Source organism: Medicago sativa, chromosome 3 (genome assembly GCF_051527215.1).
Source record: "Medicago sativa cultivar Bolivia chromosome 3, Bolivia_mono, whole genome shotgun sequence".
NCBI lineage: Eukaryota > Viridiplantae > Streptophyta > Magnoliopsida > Fabales > Fabaceae > Medicago > Medicago sativa.
Genome location: NC_140751.1, coordinates 12868787 through 12893356, shown reverse-complemented (window position 1 = coordinate 12893356; position 24570 = coordinate 12868787). Strand labels below are relative to the sequence as shown.

The 24570-nt window shown below is 33.9% G+C and overlaps 1 protein-coding gene and 1 pseudogene across 3 annotated transcripts; both read left to right on the top strand.

Annotated features, from left to right (window-relative positions):
- Nucleotides 1-1414: 1414 nt before the first annotated feature.
- Nucleotides 1415-7794, top strand: LOC146935844 (S-locus-specific glycoprotein S13-like; annotated as a pseudogene). The gene is made up of 3 exons (XR_015030368.1): nt 1415-2721; nt 7044-7489; nt 7606-7794. The product of XR_015030368.1 is annotated as an S-locus-specific glycoprotein S13-like (transcript).
- A 12555-nt stretch (nt 7795-20349) lies between these two features.
- Nucleotides 20350-24369, top strand: LOC146935843 (G-type lectin S-receptor-like serine/threonine-protein kinase At4g27290). Of its 2 annotated transcripts, XM_085750921.1 has the most exons (7): nt 20355-21952; nt 22193-22309; nt 22474-22628; nt 22715-22925; nt 23018-23255; nt 23654-23804; nt 23905-24369. In XM_085750921.1, the coding sequence occupies exons 1-7, from the start codon at nt 20656-20658 to the stop codon at nt 24202-24204; spliced, it is 2469 nt and encodes an 822-aa protein (XP_085607047.1). In that variant the 5' UTR covers nt 20355-20655; the 3' UTR covers nt 24205-24369. The 2 variants fall into 2 exon arrangements, with proteins under 2 accessions (XP_085607048.1, XP_085607047.1); XM_085750922.1 differs by lacking the exon at nt 22193-22309 and having other exon boundaries at nt 20350-21952.
- Nucleotides 24370-24570: the final 201 nt, after the last annotated feature.

The window sequence follows — 24570 nt, the reverse complement described above, 5'->3', positions numbered from 1 at the left end:
GTTAATATGGAACAATCACATGCTGCAAACATGCTCTCTTTTTGTAAAAGTTAATTGCTATCAGAAGGATTAGGATAGGGGCTCACATTGGTAGTATGAGATGCTCAGTCAAGTATTTGAGTGGCTTGGTTCTCTCTTTTATACCTCGCTTTAAGGGAGGAATTTCCAAGTGCTTGGTACTTATCAATTTATATCAGAGCTTGTTCTCGATCCCATGAAAACGGGTACCAACAAAGGGGTTGACGGGAAAAGTATATTAAATCGTTGTAAAGTGCACTCGTCGTGACATCAACTCTTGGACTAATGATGCTTTAAAACTCTGTTGGTTGAGTCGATTGGCCCACATTCCCATCGCTCTCAGAACCAAGTTGGAGAATTGAGTGGCCCATGACCTGATCGCCTAGGCCACATGGATGTGGAGCCAAACTCCTTCCAACCTAGGGCGAGGATTGAGGGGTAAGGAAGCGCTCATATATCCCGCCCTAATAACAAGACGGTACTTATAAAAAATACTAATGATCTGCTTGGGAAAAACCCTAATCTTTCCCTATATAAGGAGGTCTCTAGCCAAACCTGAATCAGACATTAAGATTGCTACTCTATCTAGACTCTCCCATTGCTTCCCCTTGCTAAGGACATAGGATCTACGATGTTCGATAGGAAGGAATAATGGCTTTGCATGTTCTTCTTCCGTCGATTTCCAATAGCTTCCTTCCATTGTGTATTGGTTCATTCCTCCCATCATAAATTTTTTATCTCTGCCACGACTTCTTTGCAGCAACCATGGTTTGTGCTAGGGTTTGGGAGAGAATGAAAATGAAAGATTGTGGGATCAGTTTTTAAAATAATTTTGAAATTACAATTGTATTTTTATTTTTTGAGAAAAAATGATGTTTGAGAATCCGCCAAATACAATTGGAGTAAGCAACCTATTTAACATGTCCATCCTTGACATCTATAAACAAAGGATTCACCGGTCCATCCTTAATGTTGAACAAGAACATAACTTGTACATCATCGGTATCTTGTTATTGCTTGGAACTTACCTTACCTTAATATAAATTTTTCTTCCCAAATTTCAGGATACTAATTGGCCTATAACACAACCTAATTCACTTCATTAAAAATTATATCAACATCAACAATAATATTAAATCCTTTGTTTTTTCTTTTGACCAAACAAAATTAATCCTTTGATTTCTTTTACATCATGACAATGATTTACTAATATAACAACTAAATAAATAAGTTATATCCTTTTTTCATTATCACTATCACCATTGAATGTCTATATAAATTAGCATTTTCCTTAAATATAATACACACGCATAACAACAATAACAAGGTGCTAATGCGTAATCGTCAAACAAAAAAAAAACATGGGAAGACTTTGATATAATGAAAATGATGAGAACAAACTCACACAAACATATTGGAGAACCAAAATAAGATGCTACTGCTAATGGTGTATACTTTCTTATTTTGCTCCATGCTCACTTTCTCTACACAGAACACTTTTACTACTATTGCTCCAAATCAGTTTATGCGATACGGTGATACGCTAGTTTCTGCAGCTGGAAGGTTTGAAGCAGGATTTTTCAACTTTGGCGATTCACAGCGCCAATACTTCGGTATATGGTACAAGAACATATCGCCAAGGACTATTGTGTGGGTTGCCAATATAAATATTCCTACACAGAACTCAACAGCAATGCTGAAACTTAACGATCAAGGAAGTCTTGTTATTCTTGATGGTTCTAAAGGTGTCATATGGAACTCCAATTCAACAAGAATTGCGGCGGTGAAATCAGTTACTGTGAAGCTGTTGGATTCAGGAAACCTTGTTGTGAAAGATGCAAACAGCACTCAGAACTTTTTCTGGGAAAGTTTTGACTATCCTGGTAACACTTTCCTTGCTGGAATGAAGCTGAAAAGTAATTTAGTTACTGGTCCATATAGATATCTCACATCTTGGAAAAACCCTCAAGATCCCGCTGAAGGTGAGTTTTCATATAAGATAGATATACATGGTTTTCCTCAACATGGTTACTACAAAGGGAGCAAAAGTTCTGTATAGAGGAGGGTCATGGAATGGATTTCTTTTCACTGGTGTTTCTTGGCAAAGACTGCATAGAGTCTTGAATTTCTCAGTATTAGTCACCGACAAAGAATTATCTTATCAATATGAAACTTTGAACAGTTCAATTAATACTAGATTGGTGCTAGATCAATACGGAACTTCACAACGTTTCCAATGGTCAGATAGGACACAAATTTGGGAGGCTATATCTTCTCGTCCTGCAGACCAGTGTGATGCGTATGACTTGTGTGGTATCAATTCTAACTGAAATGGTGACATGTTTCCAATATGTGAATGCTTGGAAGGTTTCATGCCAAAATTTCAACCGGAGTGGGATTTGTCAAATTGGTCTGGTGGGTGTGTAAGGAAAACACATTTAAATTGTCTCCATGGAGATGGATTTTTACCGTACACAAACATGAAGTTGCCAGACACGTCAGCATCGTGGTTTAACAAGAGCCTGAGCCTCAAGGAATGTAAGACAGTGTGTTTGAAAAACTGTTCTTGCACTGCATATGCAAATTTAGATATCAGAGATGGTGGGAGTGGCTGCTTAATTTGGTTTGACAACATTGTCGACATGAGAAAACATCCGGACCTAGGACAAGACATATACATACGGCTGGCATCAGCAGAACTTGGTATTTTCATTTCTTATTACATCTTTTGTCTCTTCAGTAGATATATAGCACAAATTTATTTATTTCATCAATTGTGTGATAGAACTGGTTCTGCTACCTTAACTGTTTAATTAATAGGAATAGATTACAAAACATCCAGAGAATGTAACTGTCACAAAAACACATAAATGCCAACTTCTGGAAATAATCAATCTCCAGGAATTATGTACTGTTGAAAACATAAAATTACGTCAGAAACGCGCGAATACATCAGAAATATTCTAGAAATAGATGCTATGTCTCAAAACAAACCAAAAGATATCATGCATATATATATAATATTTCAACGGTCACAGCGGAATTCAAATCATAAACTTCAACATATACATGCCATGGTCAAATAAATCCTCATATGAAAATACTCCAAGTCCGATAAGTGGACAATAGCAACAACATAGCAACAGAATCCAAACCGACAAACAGACGCTAATCCTAATCAGAGCCTAGATATTACGACACTGACACGACAACGGAGAAAGCTCCCGTCATCCAAACATCCAACAAGCAAACTCACCAAGCGTCTAGTCCTGCACAACGTCTACCCATCCATACAGACAGGTAGGCAGTTAAAACCACTGGGGGTAAGCATTACATTAATCATAATCCACGAAAAACATTTATCATGAACATTGGAAATAAAAGAATATATTCAAGAATAAAAATCCATACATATATTTATAAGTAATCACAACATATGCATATTATCATTGCAAGTTCATCTCCACAAGTGTATCATACACGTATCACATATACATAACCCTCCCTCCTAGAACACCAGCATCACATGATCATTATTATCCCTCATCACTTACATTTCAAGCTATCACACTATTATCATAGCATAGCATGCATATTCAGCCTCTAATTAAGTCATCAACAATAGCTCATCATTTATCAACATCAATCAATGATAACATCACTTACCTCATTACTCATTTAGCATGCTTAATTCAACAAGTACAATTCATCATTTCAAGTTACAAGCAATCAATCATCATCATCAAAGAAATCACCACATCTTATGTATATACATATACAATTCTCACCTCATCATTATCATCCAATCAATTATCATCAAATAGATTCACCAAGTGTATAAGTATAAGCAAGTGAGACATGCAATTAGAACATAATTCAATTATTCACAACCATCAACAAAATCCACCTATGTACCTATACACCAATCCACACAATCACAACATTCACCAAATTTCACCAATACACAAATTCGTCAAGTCACATATTCAATTATGTCACAACTCATCAACCATTAATTTCCAAATGTCACAAGTATGTATTCATCAAACACACTTATCATCAACAATCACCATTCACATGCAACAACGAGATAACATTTCAATATGCAATGCGCCTAGACTTGACACATATATGCATGTGGTACCAAATCAACAACAATAGATGCCACCAAAACATCTAAGTAAGAGTACACCTTCTCTTACATGTAAGAGTACACCTCCTCTTACAACAACTATGTAAAAGTACACCTCCTTTTACATTTCAACAACAACAACATGGTATGATGCATGGACATATAGCAATGACTCGATAATGCACAACTCCAACATAACAACTATCAAAACAATGTAAAAGTACACCTCCTTTTACATTTCAACAACTCAACAACATTGCATTATCAAGAATCATGCCCATACATTCAACAATCACATCTCACATAAAATTCATCAACATTCATCGACATCGGTTTACAATTCATTTCCATTTACATCACATAAATCAAGTAAAATGGAACAACACAACAATTTATGACAAACATCATTCTCAACCTTCCACAATCATTCAAACACAGTTATTTAATCATATGTGACCATTCACAAAAGATTCATAAGACTTTAGTTCAACAAGATTCATTTCTACTAAGTTCGTCTCCAAAAGTCTCCATTTAAAAATAATAGAAGTTATGAACCAAAACCAATTCCACAAGCTCAATTGCCTATGCCATGTATTCTCACAAGTCACTTATAGGTGCAGTAGAGGATACATAAGCATTTCATCGGCCAAAAATGACGAATTCAAGAAAATCACAAAGTTCGTCTCACCGAAACACTTTTCAAGAAATTTCCCATTTTCTAAGCAAAACAAGTTAGACCCAACACATCATAGTTTGAAAACCATAATTGAACTTATAGAATCCAAGTTTGAAAGTAGGAAGCAATCCATAAGGTTTGGGTCGACTTAAAAGTAGTTATGCGGAGTTTTCGTAAAATTTCTCTAAGACATCCTTAGAGTGTTTTCCTCATAACTTAAAATCCATGAATCATTTTCAAGTCAAACCAAAGCCATTGGAAAGCTAACAAAATTATCTAAAACTTTCATGTTTACACCAAAGGCCAATTCAAAGCAGAAATGGGTGAAAAAGCACAAAAAACGCAGAAACCGAAGTTCTGTCAGCACGCACGGCCCGTGCCATGCACGGGCACGGCCGTGCCAAAAGGTACAGAAAGTTAGCACGTCCCGTGCCATGCACGGCACGGCCGTGCTCGATTGACAGCACAGCTTTTTCTTCGTTTTTCCGTTTTCACCATTTCGCGCATAAAATTCAAACCGTTAATCGGATTTCGATGTCGTTTTCGCCTACACGCTTCTGACACTTAGCTCTATCATGAATCTTGATGCACTAAAGTCTTATGAATCTTTTGTGAATAGGTCACATATGACTAAGTAATTGTGTTTGAATGATTGTGGAAGGTTGAGAATGATGTTTATCATAAATTGTTGTGTTATTCCATTTTACTTGATTTATGTGATGTAAATGGAAATGAATTGTAAATCGATGTTGATGAATGTTGATGAATTTATTTTGTGAGATGTGATTGTTGAATGTATGGGCATGATTCTTGATAATGCAATGTTGTTGAGTTGTTGAAATGTAAAAGGAGGTGTACTTTTACATTGTTTTTGATAATTGTTATGTTGGGGTTGTGCATTATCGAGTCATTGTTATATGTCCATGCATCATACCATGTTGTTGTTGTTGTTGTTGAAATGTAAAAGGAGGTGTACTTTTACATAGTAAGAGGAGGTGTACTCTTACATACGATGTTTTTGTTGCATCGAAGGTGACGACCTTGAGGTGTTTTGGTACCACATGCATCTAGAGAAGAGTCTAGAACATTGCATGCATTTGAATAATTGATGAGTTGTGTCATAATTGAATATATGACTTGGTGAATTTGTGTATTGGTGAAATTTGGTGAATGTTGTGATGATGTGGATTGGTGTATATGTACATTGGTGAATTTTGTGGATGGTTGTGAATAATTGTATTATGCTCTAATTGCATGCCTTAATTGTTTGTGCTTATACACTTGGTAAATCAATTGATGATGGTTATTTAATAATAATGATGAGGTGAGATTTGTATATGTATATATATACATATATGAGGTGGTGATGTTCTTTGATAATGATGAAGGCTTGCTTATAACTTCGATATGATGAATTGTACTTGTTAAGATAAGCATGCCAGATGAGTAATGAAGTGAATAATGTTTTCATTGATTGATGTTGATAAATGATGAGTTTTTGTTGATGACTTGATTAGAGTTTGAATATGCATGCTATGATATGATAATAATGTGATAGCTTGAGGTGCAAGTAATGGGGGTTAATAATCATGTGATGCTTGTATTCTAGGAAGGGTGGTTATGTATATGTGATATGTATGATTCCTTAAATGTTATGTTTTCATATGTTGATTATGATTAATGTAATGCTTACCCCCAGTGGTTTCGACCGCCTACCTGTCTGTATGGATGGGTAGACGTTGTGCAGGACTAGACGCTTGGTGAGTTTGCTTGTTGGATGTTTGGACGACGGGAGCTTTCTCCGTTGTCGTGTCAGTGTCGTAGTATCTAGGCTCTGATTAGGCTTAGTGTCTACTTGTTGTTTTTGGATTCTGTTGCTATGTTGTTGCTATTGTCCACTTATCGGACTTGGAGTATTTTCATATGAGGATTTATTTGACCATGGCATGTATATGTTGAAGTTTATGATTTGAATTCCGCTGTGACCGTTGAAATATTATATATATGCATGATATTGTTGGTTTTATTTTTGAGACGTAGCGTCTATTTCTTGAATATTTGTTATATTCGCGTGTTTTATCGCTTTGTTATATTCTGGAAATAATCAATCTCCAAGCATTAATAATTCTCTTTTCACTTTTCCCTATAGATCCTTTTTCCTGCTTTTTAGTAAGCATCTTTATCTGCTTCATGACTGACATTTACTTCAACCTTCAGATCATAAAAAGAATGCGAGAAACTTGAAGCGTGTTCGGACTGTTGCAGGAGTTATTGCATTCATTATAGGACTATCTATTCTTGTAATGGTCACATCAGCATATAGAAAGAAGCATGGTAAGCCAAGTGAAAAAGTTATGATAAGTAAATCTCATATTTATGATTTTCTTAAATTGTACTCAAAGAGTGTTTCAAGAAAGAAAAAAATGTTTAAAAAAACACTTACAACGAACTCTGAAGTTTGATATTGCTTTGTTTCTATACTTTTTTGACATTAAACCACTTAAATTATTACTTCAGGGTATATAAAAAAGTTATTTCACTAGAAGGTGAAGGAAGATGGTGACTTGGCAACAATATTTGATTTCTCCACCATCACCAATGCAACAAACCACTTCTCTAATAGAAATAAGATAGGAGAAGGTGGTTTTGGACAAGTGTACAAGGTAAAGTCCAAATTAAAATTTCACCAAAGTACTATACGTACTAAAATTACCAAATTAAAATTTCAATCCAAGCTTCTTATTTCACCAAGTACTAAAATTTCCAAAAATATTACTAGGGTATAATGCTAGATGGCCAAGAGATTGCTGTTAAGAGGCTTTCTAAAACATCGAGACAAGGATCCGAGGAGTTCAAAAATGAAGTAAAGATGATGGCAACACTTCAACACCGTAATCTAGTAAAACTTCTTGGTTGTTCTATTCAACAAGATGAAAAGTTGTTGATAATACGTCAACTTTTGGTGGTTTAATGTCAACTTTTTTCTATGCAGTGTTTACCCCCTGTAATTTGGGCGAGTTCCGGTTTTCCTCCTGTAAAAAAAATTCTTTCGATTCCAACCCTAAAATATGAAGATTCCGTCGAAAACACCCTGGTCGAATCTGGCACACGCCAGGTGCTGCGAGGCGCGCCACGTCACCTTTTTATGATGACGTGGCACGCTGACTGTATAATTATTTTTATTTTTTTATATGGTACACGTGGCATTTTTTATTTTTTTATTAAAAAATATTATTTTTAATTAATTTTTTTTAAAAAAAAATTAAAATTTTTTTTTATAAAAATAAAAAAACGAAAAAAGTTCTTAACAAGTAAAAAAAATACTAAAAAAATACGGAAAAAATTAATAAAAATGAAAACAAAAATCTGGAAAATTTTAAAAATAAAAAATAAAATCTGGAAAAATTAAAAAAATGAAAACATTCTGGAAAAAATTAATAAATTTCGAAAAATTCATATTTCTAGATTTTTTTCAATACCGGAAAAATGAAAAAAATTCATTTTTTTTCAGAAAGTACTTGTCGTTCAACCGTATAACATGATTTATATACCGGTGTCAATCAATATACATTGTATCCTGTTAATCGGACATGATTTTTATAAATATGATTAATCTTCAAATTTTTGAAAATGATCAATCTTGAAATTTTTGAAAAAAGATTAATCAGCTCTTTTGGACTGGTTGTTTCTTTTCAAAAATGTCCTCAATTTTCAATACAAATAATTTCCAGATTGTTTTTATCCTCAATTTTTAAATATTAGAAAATATTCTCAAATTTGTAACACATCATAAAAAAAAATTTGAAAAAAAAATCTGAATTTTCCTAAAGTTTTACATAAATTTGTACACAGATTTTTAAAAAAAAAATATTTTGAAGATTTTTTTTTTATTGAGAAAATTTGAAAAACTTATTTTTCGAAAAATAAAAACAATCTGGAATTTTTTTTAATATTTACGATGTTTTATTTGTATTGAAAATTGACACCTGTATATAAATCATGTTATACGGTTGAAAGACAAGTACTTTCCGAAAAAAAAAAGAATTTTTTTCATTTTTCCGGTATTGAAAAAAATCTGGAAATATGAATTTTTCAAAATTTATTAATTTTTTCCCGAATGTTTTCATTTTTCCAAATTTTATTTTTTATTTTTAAAATTTTCCAGATTTTTGTTTTCATTTTTATTAATTTTTTCAGAATTTTTTTATTTTTTTTATTTGTTAAGAATTTTTTTTCGTTTTTTTAAAATAACAAAATTTTAAAAAAAAAATTTAAAAAAATTTAAAAATAATATTTTTTAATTAGAAATAATATTTTTTTAATTAAAAAAAAAATTTTAATTAAAAAACATTTTTTTAATAAAAAAAATAAAAAATGCCACGTGTACCATATAAAAAAATAAAAATAATTATACAGTCAGCGTGCCACGTCATCATAAAAAGGTGACGTGGCGCGCCTCGCAGCACCTGGCGTGTGCCAGATTCGACCAGGGATGTTTTCGACGGAATCTTCATATTTCAGGGTTGGAATCGAAAGAATTTTTTTTACAGGGGAATAACCGAAACTCGCCCAAATTACAGGGGGGTAAACACGTATTAACCCTAAAATATTTTCTTTAATTCCCTCAACAGAAAATTCACTTTAATATAATAAAGTAATAAATATTGATCCACATCATTTCTTGTATTAAAAAAAAAATATATGATCCACATCAATCATAACATGTTAGGGGTATTTTATTTTTGGCTTAATTCCACTTTTGCCCCGTATCTTTTTCCAATTGTGCGATTTTGCACCCAATCTTTTTAATTGAGCGATTTTGCACCCTCTCTTATGCCCTTTTTCTGATTTGATGGCCCCTCTTGTGTTTTAAGGCTGATGTGTTCAATTTTAATGAGGTGTCTACATTTTTCCATTGTAAAATCGGACCAAAAGTGAATAAATTTAAAATAATAGACGTTGAATAAAAAAATTGCTTGAAAACGAATAACATCCCAAAACTAAAATTTAAGATACAAAATTAAACAAATGACACCAAAAAAAACTAACAAAACAAATCGTCATAAGTTTGGGAATTTCGTGGGAACCTTTATTGGGTTGTATCATAACATTAGGCTAAAAGCAAGCACACAAGTGAGATTGACATCACAGCTTCACCCAAAATCTTAAGTCATTAGATATATGAGTCATCTCACTTATATGTTTTTCAACATCTACAATTGCATTCAATGTGTTATTTTAACTCACACTTGACACATTAACATCTCTCCATCAAGTATGAGACTCTCTGTGTCCACGATCCACCACCACAAACCACTTCCGCTTCCCAAAAATGTTGATGCGGATATGATATCACCATTGGGACTTATGGGGAGCCAGCACTTGTGTGAAACGATATATTGTAGAAAGAGCAATCACACAAGTGATAATGATGTTACATCTTCATCCAAAATTTTAAGCTATATGAATTTATTTTTCACTTATTTATTCTTGAACCTCCAATATTTTATCCAATATTGAGATTTAATTGACATTTGTTACATCACAATATTCTATCTCTTGATGATGACGAAATTCTAACACGTACTTAACACGGTGTCCATACTAGTTTGTTAAGAAAGGAAATATGGCGCTTGACGGAATTCATATTTTGTTGAAAAAGATAGAAAATGTTTATAAAAAAAATAGAAATTTATTGATGGATTAAAATAATAGCGGAAAGATTTCATAACTCTGAACAATGGCTCCGCATTTTCTTAGCTTCCTTCCATTCCTCCACTCCGAGAATTTTGATCTCAGCTGCAACGGCGCCGTTTCTTTGCGGGGCCGCAGGTTTACGCTAGAATTTGGGAGAGAATGAAGATGAAAGATTGTTGGAACACTAGTTAATTCTAGTGAAGAAAATTGGAAAGAAAAACACTATGAAAGAACTAGTGGGTGGGTGTGACTTAAAAATGTCCCACATTGGAGGGTCACCCCAACTAGTAAGTGTTTATATATGGGAAAAGTGACCTCCAAGGGTGTGCCCTTGGGGTACCCAATTTTGTGAACAGGTGAACGCTTACAATATATATATATATATCACGCGCGCGGCGGCGGCGACGCCGCCGGTCGGGTCGGTCGTGGGTCGTGGGTCAAAAAAAATTGATATATATTTTTTTGTCACTTGAAAATGTTAAATTAATTAATTAATTAATTTAATCATTATCCGTAAGCGCTACGCGCAACAAATAAATTTGTTACGATCCGACCCGATCCAAAAGCATATCCAGAAACTTCCGGATATATCCAATTAAGAAACAAAACACGTTTGCTTAAGGATTAAGCAGACTTAATCCCCAAGTCACTCGTTTTTTGTTACAAACTCTCCCTATAAAAGGAGAAGTTCGCCCCACTTATTCTTCACACCGAAAAGAATTTCATTGAGTTGTCGGGAATTCTTTTCTTCTCTTCTCCCTCCGACTTGCGATAGCGAGTTTCTTCTGCTTCTACTCCTTTCTGTCCCTTCGGTATTAAGAGTGTTCTTAACACCATAGTCCCTTGGTCTTAAGTTCATAGTCCCTTCGATAATATATGATTCTTCGGAATATAGAGTACTATTAAGATTAGTCCCTTTTCGTAATACTAATGTCCCGTCGGAATTAAAGAATGATCTTAACAGTATATAAATTATTTTAATAATTTTCTATTTAAGGAGAAATGGTGGTATCACCATATTTGAGTGGTCGTAGTACCATATTGATGTTTTGGAGAAGTTAGAATGGTGGTAACACCATATTTGAGTGGTCTCAGCACCATAATAGAATGGTAATAATACCATATTAATTTGAACGGTTTCGAATAGAGCGGTTACGTACCGTATCGAGTGGATTCGATCAAACGATTGAGCCATATTTAGAGGGTGTAATTCTCGAACGATTTTTCTACAGTGCAGTAGTTAATCGAACAGTTGTAGCTGGGCTTGTTTTATCCTGGAGGCGGCGTGGTTGATAGTCTACCTTGCACAACTTTGGGTAGTGCCACGAAACGTCTTAAAGAGAGCGACATGGTCATGACTCAACCTAGTAACAACTTCGGTAGATGATAGAATTTGGAAATTCAAATTTAATAGTTTGGAAATCCAAAAACAACAATTTTAAGACGTTTCTATATGCTATGTCTACCGAAGAAGTTACATATTGAGGTTAAGTTGTCCCTAAATACATTAAGGATAAATCAAGCTATAGAATTGCATCTTTCGACTGAAACGATGAAGTATTTGTTATTTCTAATAACAACGCTAAATTCACCGAAGAGCAATGTTGATATTATTTTACTTTAGAAGCCATGTTCGGCAAGGCTTGTTTACTTTAAATATTGAATCAGAACACGTTGCTATTGAAAAAGTCAGCACTTGCAGCAAATCCTATATTGGTGACTATTTAAGATTGGATGCTAATGGACAAACGATTTCTGAAGATGGAATTGCTTGGCATTCATTCGGTTGTCACTTTAAGTGGAATTGCTTTGTACTACTTTGAAATAACAATTTGAAAAAATGCGCAGATTTAATATTCTTAAATTTGTGTCCTTGGTTAATTGGTTGAAGGAACTAACATGATTTTAGTTCAAAGGGAGTGCTAAAATTCGGAAGTTAGTTACTCTAAATATTAGAAAGAATCTGAATTTCAGATTTCTATTGAATAAGACTGAGTTGACTCAGACTTAAAGAGAGACTTGTGTACCATGCACTCTTGTGGAAAAAGATTGCACTTTGATGGTATGTTAAAAATTAAATTCTCATTCTATGTTATTAGTTGTGTGATTTTAATATTTGACATATCAAAATTGATCACGAACAAGTGTTTAATTTTAAACTTGAGTAACTTGGACTTAATTCCAAAGTTATATAATTAAACAATTTTATTTATTGCAGTCAAGATATATGAATCAAAAGTTCATATAAATTAGAATTTAGAGGATATGAATCTCTAAACATAATGATATGTGTTAATTTGATGACACATAAATTAGAAATGATAAAATGATATTTTTATCATATTTATTGATGACTGTGAACTTTGGAAAAATAAAATTGATATGCTTGAATGTTCAATTTTTTATAACGAAAATTGAAATTTATAGAGTACCCAAGTCTAAGAACAAAAATTCTAATTAAGAAATTTTTGAAGAAAAGACAATCCAACTTGTCTTATTTTTTGAACTTGGGATTGTCTGGATTATATTTAGATCCTGGACCCCAAGAGAGTTGAACTCACTAGTAGAGCCTATGAATATGTATTCATCGGGTATGCGATAAATAACGAAACATATAGGTTTTATGACCTAAATGTTAAAGTGATCATAGAATTTGAAAGATGTCGAATTCTATGTAAATATTTACCCCTTTAACTAAAGAATAGTGGGGGCACTAGTGGGGGCTCTAATGGGAGCACGACATTAGTGGGGGCAAAATAAATTTCCCTTTAAAAATTAAGAACTAGTGGGGGCACTATATCTAATCACATTCATGTAATTAGAAATAGTTATGAAAACATCATACAAGATGTTATAGAACCTCAAGGAGGTAAGAAAGCTAAATTTGCTAAAGAGTATGAACTTGGTTTATACAATGGAAGAAGATCCATTAAAGCCTTAAAAAGCTATATCCTTAATGGATGCTGAATTATGGCAAGAAGCAATAAAAGATGAAATGGATTTTCTAGAGTCTAACAAAACATGACACTTAGTTGACTTGACTCATGGTTGCAAAATCAATCGGTTGTATTTGGAATTTCAAAAAGGGGAACTAAAACTTGAAGGGACGGTTGATGAGTACAAGGCTTTTCTTGTAGTCAAAAGTTTTAGACAAAGAGAAAAATATAGACTTCTTCGACATTCATTCACCAGTCACGAAAATCATATCCATAAGAGTACTAGTCCCTTTTGCCACGGTTTATAACTCGATAGTACTCCAAATGGATGTGAAAGTTGTCTTTTTTATGGTGAACTAGAAGAACAAATCTATGTGGAACAACCTGAAAAATTTTGCGATCCATGGACAAGAAAACAAGGTCGGTAAGTTAGATAATTATTTGTATGGTCTAAAATAAACTCTTAAGGAATGACATGAAAAATTTGACATTCTAATGCTATCGAATGAGTATAAAGTGAATGAAAGTGACAAATAATATTTGCACGATCATATGTCTCTATGAAGACGACTTGCTCATATTTGATTTAAAGATTCATGTTATGAATTATGTGAAATCATTGTTTATCAATAACATTGATATGAAAGACCTAGACAAAAATTGAAGTAATTCTTGGTTTCAAGATTACTAGATCAGAAAAGATAACTTTTTTGATAAATCTCACAAAGTTGAGAAGATCTTAAGGAAATGTAATTATTTCACCGTAAACTTGCAATCACATATTATGATCCAAGTGTAAGAACACTTGAGATGGAATTAGAAAAACAGAATATACATGCATCATTGGAAGCACTTAGGTATGCCACTGAATGTATTAGATCCGACATTGTCGATGTCGTGAAACTCTTGTGCAAGTTTACTAGTAGACGGATGGCAAGCATTGCCATGCTATAGAAAGAGTCATGAGGTGTCTTAAGAAGACTATGACTCTAAGATTACTTCACTAGGAGTAACATATTGTACTTAAATGGTACAAGATATAAAATAGAACATCTTTCAGATGAATATTTAGCGACTAGTGTTTGCACATTGAGCATCACTAGAGGAGTTGTTTGTTAAAACAAATGATATTGACTCAGTCCACTATGGAATGAATCTGAGATGAGAACACTAGAGAAAACTAGTGAAGAAGCAAGTTGGCTAAGATCCTTGCTAGCTGAGATCCCTCTATGGGAAAAATCGTTACCTGCTGTGTTAATTCATTGTGATAGTACCGCGGCTATTGCAAAGATTAAGAATCGTTATTACAAATGGTAAGAGACGACAGATAAGGCAAAAACACAGCACGATTAGAGAGTGTATCCCTAATGGAGCGGTTAGAGTTGATGTTGTACGTACAAATGAAAACTTAGCTGAACATTTGACGAAAGGACTTAATAGAAAGAAAGTCCGAGAAACATCCAGTAGGATGGGACTAATGTCTATAGCCCACAAGTGATGGTAACCCGACCTACATGACTGGAGATCCCAAGAAATAGGTTCAATGGGTAATAACAAGTCATGAAGTGGTAGAACATGCTATGAGATAAAGAATATAGAAAGCACGATCCTGCAGCGAAAGAAGGATGAGGTAATAGTAACTCTTAATGAGATCTATACTCTATGTTGAGTAGGGTACACAGCTACAGGAGTACCCTTGATAGACTCACCTATACGAATGTGGAACTAGGCCGGTCCTATGGAATTTCGAGGCAGAATTCCTAGAGCATTCGTTAAAATCGGGATACACGTGCAGGGCCTTAAAACGCACAGGCTTTTAGAATACACCTATGAAAAGGTTTGTGTGTGGATTCTATGTCTCAGATAGAGTTCAATGTTGTAAGCAACTCTTGTTAAATCAGAATACCTTCCACTATGCTAAGGTTCAAGTTGTTGGCGACACCTTTGTATATTAGCAAATCTTATGGAAACGATTTACGAAACCATTTTGAACTCAAGTGGGGGATTGTTGGAACACTAGTTAATTCTAGTGAAGAAAATTGGAAAGAAAAACACTATGAAAGAACTAGTGGGTGGGTGTGACTTAAAAATGTCCCACATTGGAGGGTCACCCCAACTAGTAAGTGTTTATATATGGGAAAAGTGACCTCCAAGGGTTGACGCCGCCGTCCGTCCGGCCGGTCGGGTCGGGCTTGGCGTGGGTCGTGGGTCGGAAAAAAATTGATATATATTTTTTTGTCACTTGAAAATGTTAAATTAATTAATTTAATCATTATCCGTAAGCGCTACGCGTAACAAATAAATTTGTTACGATCCGACCCGATCCAAAAGCATATCCAGAAACTTCCGGATATATCCAATTAAGAAACAAAACGCGTTTGCTTAAGGATTAATCAGACTTAATCCCCAAGTCACTCGTTTTTTGTTACAAACTCTCCCTATAAAAGGAGAAGTTCGCCCCACTCATTCTTCACACCGAAAAGAATTTCATTGAGTTGTCGGGAATTCTTTTCTTCTCTTCTCCCTCCGACTTGCGATAGCGAGTTTCTTCTGCTTCTACTCCTTTCTGTCCCTTCGGTATTAAGAGTCTTCTTAAGACCATAGTCCCTTGGTCTTAAGTTCATAGTCCCTTCGATAATATATGATTCTTCGGAATATAGAGTACTATTAAGATTAGTCCCTTTTCGTAATACTAATGTCCCGTCGGAATTAAAGAATGATCTTAACAGTATATAAATTATTTTAATAATTTTCTATTTAAGGAGAAATGGTGGTATCACCATATTTGAGTGGTCGTAGTACCATATTGATGTTTTGGAGAAGTTAGAATGGTGGTAACACCATATTTGAGTGGTCTCAGCACCATAATAGAATGGTAATAATACCATATTAATTTGAACGGTTTCGAATAGAGCGGTTACGTACCGTATCGAGTGACTTTGATCAAACGATTGAGCCATATTTAGAGGGTGTAATTCTCGAACGATTTTTCTACAGTGCAGTAGTTAATCGAACAGTTGTAGCTGGGCTTGTTTTATCCTGGAGGCGGCGTGGTTGATAGTCTACCTTGCACAACTTTGGATAGTGCCACGAAACGTCTTAAAGAGAGCGACATGGTCGTGACTCAACCTACTAACAACTTCGGTAGATGATAGAATTTGGAAATTCAAATTTAATAGTTTGGAAATCCAAAAACAACAAAGATTTTAAGGTAAGTTTTCTAAAATTATTATTTTTTCAAAATTACCGTTATACTTGTATAGTTTGAAAATTCGTTTATTTTATACACCCACATACCAATTCAATGATCACTGTATGGTTGAGGTCTCTGCAATGTACACGTTTATGAGAAATTGTTGTTTCTAGTAAGAATAGTCATTTGTTCCCATTTCACAGGTAACTCTATAACTTAAAAGTTGAATAAGACTTTGATTTGTTTTACATCACAGGCTTCTTGTTGGTGTTGTCTGGACCTTACATTATTTTCATGTGGCCTGTTTGAAGAACGTACGAGAACCTCTGAAAGAATGTCACGGACACTGGACACGACACTGATACTGACACGTTGACACCATTAAGACTTTGAGAAAATCAATTATTTGAACGTAATCACATGTGTCAGTTTTGGACACTGACATGTGTCGGACACCAAACACGTCCTTGATCGGATGTCTTGATGCTACAGAGATGAAAACAACTTATGAAATGTTCATAAGTTTTGTAAGACTTTTTTGGAGAACTTATGAAAACAATTGCTTTGTTTTTATCTTTTGCTATAGAAGTAACATCGGGGTTTGGCCTCGTGGTGTTGGTTTGAGACTTTGGAGTGTGTTCTTCTGTAAGTCTCATGTTTGAATCCCCAAGTGTCAACAATTCATGTGTTGCGTCAGTTCATACAGAGTTTTTCTCTCGCTTCAATTGGGTCTTCCTGCTAGTAGAGAGTGGGATTGGTCCCTCAAATTAATCGGTTTTTGGGCCAGCTACCGAGTTAAAAAAAATATATATACGTAAGTGCTTATGCTATCAGCTGCAAATAAGTTGTTTATCCAAACAGGGCCTTTGTCTTATTTGAATTTGAAAAAGGCAATGTTGTCGATGACAGATAGGGATTGTCGTCAGCCAAAAAGGGGCAGGTAAAAAAAATTAAGAAGCTTGGTAAGACAAATGAAAAATTAATATGATACTAAAAAGTAGTAAGCAGAAAAAACCCACACAAACACAATGGAGAACTAGAAGGTCTCTGCCTTTCCTTTTCAATTCCATCATCTAGAAGGTCTTGACTTGAAAACGAATCTGTCAACATACCAAGCTTTGAGGTTAGTAGGTCAGATTATACACCACAAACCTGCTAGTTTTGTTTCGAATTTGCATCAATTAGCACGCACATGGGAAGACTTGGAGTAAGTCTTCTCAATGGAATTTGATAAAAGGAAAATGAGGACGACAAACCAACTCAAACAGAATGCAGAACCATAATATGGTGCTAAAGCTAATGGTGTGTACTTTCTTATTTTGCTTCATGCCCACTTTCTCTAAACTGAACACTCTTACACCAAATCTGTTTATCCAATTTAATGAAACCCTTGTTTCTGCTGCTGGAACCTTAGAAGCAGGTTTTTTCAATTTTGGAGATCCACAACGCCAATACTTCGGTATATGGTAGAAGAACATATCACCAAGGACTATTGTGTGGGTTGCCAATAGAAATACTCAACAGCAATGCTTAAACTCAACGACAACAATTAAAAAGAAATCGTGGGAGTATAAACATAAGGTAATATTAAAGAGTGTTCTTAGGATATTGGTTAAGAGAATAAAAATAGAAATAGAGAAAGGCTAGGGTCACTCCCACTAACACTCTCTTTTAACACACCAGATCAGAATTGGACATGTGTCCCACTTTTTTATTTCAATTAACATGTAACCTGTTTAACCTGTTTCTAAACATTTTGATTTTTTTATAATAATTTAATTTAACAGTTGGAGAGAGAAAGAGAAGAAGAGAGAGAAGAGGTAGTGAGAAACATGGGTCTTCTTCAATTTCCATTTTTTCCTGAGATGAATTCTGTTTGTTTTTCTTTCTCTCTACACGATGACGTATATTCCTTTGATTGTATATTCCTTTGATTATCGAGTCGCTGTAGATAGGTTAAAACTTTGCCTTGACCAATTTTGCAATGGAAAGTGTTTTGGGGGAGATTGACAGAGGAGAACGTGTTTTGGGGGAGATTGAGCAAAGGAGATGAAAAGTTAAAACCTAATTTAATAATTAAAAATAAAATAAATCATTGTCAACACTAAATGGTTAAACATGTTATAAGTTAATTGAAATAAAAAAGTGGGACACATGTCCAATTCTGATTTGATGTGTTAAAAGAGAGTGTTAGTGTGTGTGACCCTAGCATTTCTCATAGAAATATTACATTAGAAAATGATGAAAAGTGATGAATTTAACTTTTCAAAAATTAAAATATTGTTGAATCAAATACAAATATACTACTTTTAGATTTCTTAACAAGTTCCCTTAGGATACTTGTTAGCATATAACCCTAAACATAATAATAAATGCATGATACATGCCATTAATAATGATATATGTATATCCGTATCTTTTAGGTACCTATAATTAATTAGTGGCTTTTTGTTGTAATTTGAATTCTAACTCTAATATAGCATGCTTGTAGCTGCTTTAATTTATTATATGAAGAAGAAAAAAAACTCAAATCAAATCTTTGCTTAGATGTATGGCTTAATAAAGTGGACAGAGTCTGGAATTATCATGTTACATGTCAGTTTGATAATTATTAAATACAAAATTAACATAAAATGATATTAAGGCAGGTTCATCTAAAAAATTGTCTAAGTTTCAATTTAAATTACTAAATACATTTTTTGTTCTTCTAATGATACTCACAATTAACAAAACTAAGTGTTTTAGAAGATAAGGTCAAACTTAAAGGCACACATATACAATTTTTTTTTAAAGAATTCATACAAAAAATGTACACATTAAATACATGATCTATTTATTTTAATATATGTAAAAATTGCAAAGTAAATTTATGAAAAGCAACGTACAATGTACCATTATAGATCATGTTTTGGACCACCTATACTTTACCTATCACGTGCAGTTGAATTAGACCAAAAACTCTCAAGACTTTTTGCACAATGTCTAAATATTCTTATTGGTCAAATTTGGCAACCCACATTTCTCTAAGTCTAATGCATGCATGGGATGAGAATGAGACTCAAATATTCTATGCCATGTGATGTCTAAGACTAAAGGGTTTTCCCACTAGTTTTATTTTACTCACTTTGTGTAATTAATTATTTTTTTGACTAAACATAATATAGGAGTTACTACAAGTGCACAAACCCAGGATGTCCAGTGAGAAAACATAATTGGTGTCATCTGGAACACCAATTCATCAAGAATTGTAGCGGTGAAATCAGTTGTTGTGCAGTTGTTGGACTCAGGAAACCTAGTTTTGTGAAAGATGCAGACAGCAGCGGTGAGAATGAGGATTTGTTGTGGGAAAGTTTTGATTATCCTGGTAATAATAATAATTAATAATAATAATAAGAACAACAACGTATATCAAGGAAAGATAAATAATGAATCAACATATATATAAACAAATAAAATCAATAAAAAAAACAATGATATTTTGTTGTAAAAAATTTCATCGGACCAAAGAAAAATTATATACAAGAAACTCGGTTAAAAAAAATTGCAAAAACAACAGCATGGACAATCGGAAAAAAAAAATGCAAGTATGCCTGGCAAAGAAAAAGCACATAAATAATAATAGAATCAATTATAATAGTAATCGGAACAAAATCAGTATCATTACAAAAAAATAAATAATACAGACAAAAAAATGCAAGTTGAAGAATTTGATAGAGAAAAGAAAAAACCTGGCATGGAAGATGACCGCAGACAAAGGTTTGAAAGACAATGACAAAATCTCAAGGGAATGCCAAAATATAAGTAACGGTAAAAGAAATTAGCATTGAATATCTAAATAAATAAGTTACACATCTCTTTTTCAGTATCACTATCACCATTGAATATCTATATAAATTAGCATTTTCCTTAAATTAAAAACACGCAAAATGGGAAGACTTGGACTATCAACTGAATTTGGAATACGATAAAATGGAAATGATGAGAACAGACTCACACAACCAGAATGGAGAACCATAACAAGGTGCTAATGCTAATGGTGTTTTCTTTCTTCTTTTGCTCCATTCCCACTTTCTCTAAACAAAATACTTTTACCTCTATTGCTCCAAATCAGTTTATGCAATACGGCGATACACTTGTTTCTTCAGCTGGAATGTATGAAGCGGGATTTTTCAACTTTGGAGATCCAGAACGTCAATACTTCAGTATATGGTACAAGAACATATCACCAAGGACAATTGTGTGGGTTGCCAACAGAAATACTCCTACGCAAAACTCAACAGCAATGCTGAAACTCAATGATCAAGGAAGTCTTGTTATTCTTGATGGTTCCAAAGGTGTCATATGGAACTCCAATTCATCAAGAACTGCGACGATGAAATCAGTTATTGTGCAGCTGTTGGATTCAGGAAACCTTGTTGTGAAAGATGCAAACAGCAGCGGTGAGAATGAGGATTTGTTGTGGGAAAGTTTTGATTATCCTGGTAACACTTTCCTTGCGGGAATGAAGCTGAAAAGTAATTTAGTTACTGGTCCATATAGATATCTCACATCTTGGAGAAGCCTTGAAGATCCTGCTGAAGGTGAGTGTTCATATAAGATAGATACGCATGGTTTTCCTCAACAGTTTACTACAAAGGGAGCAAAAGTTCTGTATAGAGGAGGGTCATGGAATGGATTTCTTTTCACTGGTGTTTCCTGGCAAAGAATGCACAGAGTCTTGAATTTCTCAGTAGTGTTCACTGACAAAGAATTCTCTTATCAATATGAAACTATGAACAGTTCAATTATTACTAGAATGGAGCTAGATCCATCTGGAAATTCACGTCGTCTTCAATGGTCAGATAGTACACAAACTTGGGGGACTATATCTTCTAGTCCTGAAGACCAGTGTGATGCGTATGACACCTGTGGTATCAATTCTAACTGCAATAAAAATAACTTTCCAATATGTGAATGCTTGGAAGGTTTCATGCCAAAAGTTCAACCAGAGTGGGAATCATCAAATTGGTATAGTGGGTGTGTAAGGAAAATAAGTTTAAATTGTCTCAAAGGAGATGGATTTTTACCATACACAAACATGAAGTTGCCAGACACATCAACATCTTGGTATGACAAGAGCTTGAGCCTTGAAGAATGCAAGACAGTGTGTTTGAAAAGCTGTACTTGCACTGCATATGCAAATTTAGATATCAGAGATGGTGGAAGTGGCTGCTTACTTTGGTTTGACAACATTGTGGACATGAGAAAACATCAAGACCAAGGACAAGACATTTACATACGGCTGGCATCTTCAGAACTTGGTATTTTCATTTCTTATTACATATTTTATCTTTTCAGTTAGATATATAGCATAAATTTAATATTTCACCATTTGTGTTGATATTATTAAGCTAGTAAATTCTCTTTTCACTTTTAAGAAGAAGAAGTTGTGTTCAACTTCCAAATGATCATGAATAAACTCCCAAATGGAAGTTGTGTTCTCTAAGGATGATTTTTTATTCTATACCTTCTTGTTGACTGACATTAACTTCAACCCTCAGATCATGAAGAGAATAAGCGGAAATTGAAGCTTGCCGGGACTCTTGCAGGAGTTATTACATTCATTATTGTAATAACCGTTCTCGTTTTGATCACATCAGCATATAGAAAGAAGCTTGGTAAGCCAAGTAAAAAGTTATGACAAGTAAATCTCAAATATTTATGATTTACTTACTCAAATAGTCTGCAAACAGAATTAGTTACAAATTACAATGAACTCTGAAGTTTGATTGATGTGTTCCTTTACTTTCTTAACATTAAACCACTTAAACTGTTACTTCAGGGTATATAAAAAAGTTATTTCTCTGGAAGCACAAGAAGGAGAAGGAATATGGTGATTTGGCAACAATATTTGATTTTTCAACCATCACTAATGCAACAAATAATTTCTCTATCAGAAACAAGTTGGGAGAAGGTGGTTTTGGACCAGTGTACAAGGTATAGTCTTCGATATCATGTTAGTTTATCTATATAGTCATTTCACCATGTACTCTAAGTACTACAATTTTCAAAAATATTGCTAGGGCGTAATGGTTGACGGCCAAGAGATTGCTGTTAAGAGGCTTTCTAAAACATCGGCACAAGGAACCGAGGAGTTCAAAAATGAAGTAAATTTGATGGCAACGCTTCAACACCGTAATCTTGTAAAACTTCTTGGTTGTTCTATTCGACAAGATGAAAAGTTGTTGATCTATGAATTCATGGCCAACAGAAGCTTGGATTACTTTATTTTTGGTTTGAACTTTCTCACCAACGAAATTAATTTCTTAGTTTACTCTTGTCATAAAGTAGTTCCCATGCTAACTTAAGAATGTGAAATTTGTTAGATACTATGCGAAGCAAATTGCTAAATTGGAATAAGCGCCTGGAAATTATTGATGGAATTGCTCGAGGGCTGTTGTATCTTCATCAAGATTCTACATTAAGAATCATACATAGAGATATGAAAACAAGCAATATTCTTCTTGATATTGATATGATCCCAAAGATAGCAGATTTTGGTTTAGCCAGATCATTTAAGGGAGACGAAGCAGAGGCTAATACAAATAGATTGATCGGATCATAGTAATATCTAACTTACATTTATTTCAATTTAAGGCTTAAATGACTTTTTAGTCTTTGGATCATAGTAATGATTTCAGTTTTCGTTTCTATTAAAGATTTTTATCAGTTCGTATTCCTAAAATACAGGAAAGATTATTTTTTATCCTCATTGTTTTGGTTTTAGTCTTTGATAATAATTGTCATATTGGAGTATTAGTCCATAGAGTAGAGACTATACATGGACTATGTCCAATATCAACAAATATTACAAGCATTGTGTTCTATGTTTTAGGCATTATTCCTGATTAGAATTTTATTTAGGGACTAATTACTAAAAAAATTACGGTACTTATTTAAACCTTCAGTTCTGTGCCATGTTGCAGCTCCTTTTACTAAAAACTGCAAAAAAAATCTTGCAGTGGATATATGCCTCCAGAATATGCAGCGGATGGATCCTTCTCAATAAAGTCTGATGTTTTTAGCTTTGGAGTCGTTGTACTTGAGATAATTAGTGGTAGAAAGAATCATGGATTCCGTGATCCTCTACATCGTCTTAACCTTCTTGGTCATGTAAGTTTTGAAGTGTATATGTTTCTTTATCTTGTGAGTTGTGACAAACTATTTAATATTATAGCCGCTTACTCTTTCAGTAACTTTGATGTCATTTTAGGCATGGAGACTATGGATTGAAGAACGGCCACTGGAGTTAACAGCTGACATAGCATATGATGAAGCCATATGTTCAGAAATAATAAGATTTATTCATGTCGGTCTATTGTGTGTACAACAGAAACCAGAGAATAGGCCTAACATGTCATCTGTGGTCTTTATGTTAAAGGGTGAAAAGTTACTCCCCAAACCAAATGAACCCGGGTTCTACGCTGCAAGGGATAATAAAAATAGCATGGAATCTTCATCTAAAGAGTGTTCAATAAACGAAGCTTCAATCTCATTGTTAGAGGCCCGATAGAATGCCGCTTCGTGTGATACTAAATTTTGTTTTGACAAATATAGATATAGATAAATCATAGAACACTAATGTGTTGTACATGTGTAATTTTGTTAGTCTTATTCTTGATAAATTCCTGTTGTAAAAGAAGATTTCAAAAACTTAATTAAAAGAAGATGCCATTTATATCTGGTATTGTAAATCAATTATTTTTTTTTAACAAGTTGTAAATCAATTATTGTTGTAATGTAACAGAATTATGGGATACTTCATGTCCATTTGTTGAATCGTTTGAAATCTAAAATTTCATTTTTTTATGTTTTGGAATGTGATTGTTAATATGGAACCATCACATGTTGCAAACATGCTCTTTTTTTGTAAAAGTTA

What these genes read in the sequence shown, in the direction of transcription:
- LOC146935843 (XM_085750921.1), top strand. Translation starts at nt 20,656, where the DNA reads ATGGAGAACCATAACAAGGTGCTAATGCTAATGGTGTTTTCTTTCTTC. An exon ending in GTTTTGGACCAGTGTACAAG is followed by an intron (nt 22,629 to 22,714) that starts GTATAGTCTTCG and finishes AAATATTGCTAG; the next exon opens with GGCGTAATGGTTGACGGCCA. An exon ending in AATAGATTGATCGGATCATA is followed by an intron (nt 23,256 to 23,653) that starts GTAATATCTAAC and finishes AAAATCTTGCAG; the next exon opens with TGGATATATGCCTCCAGAAT.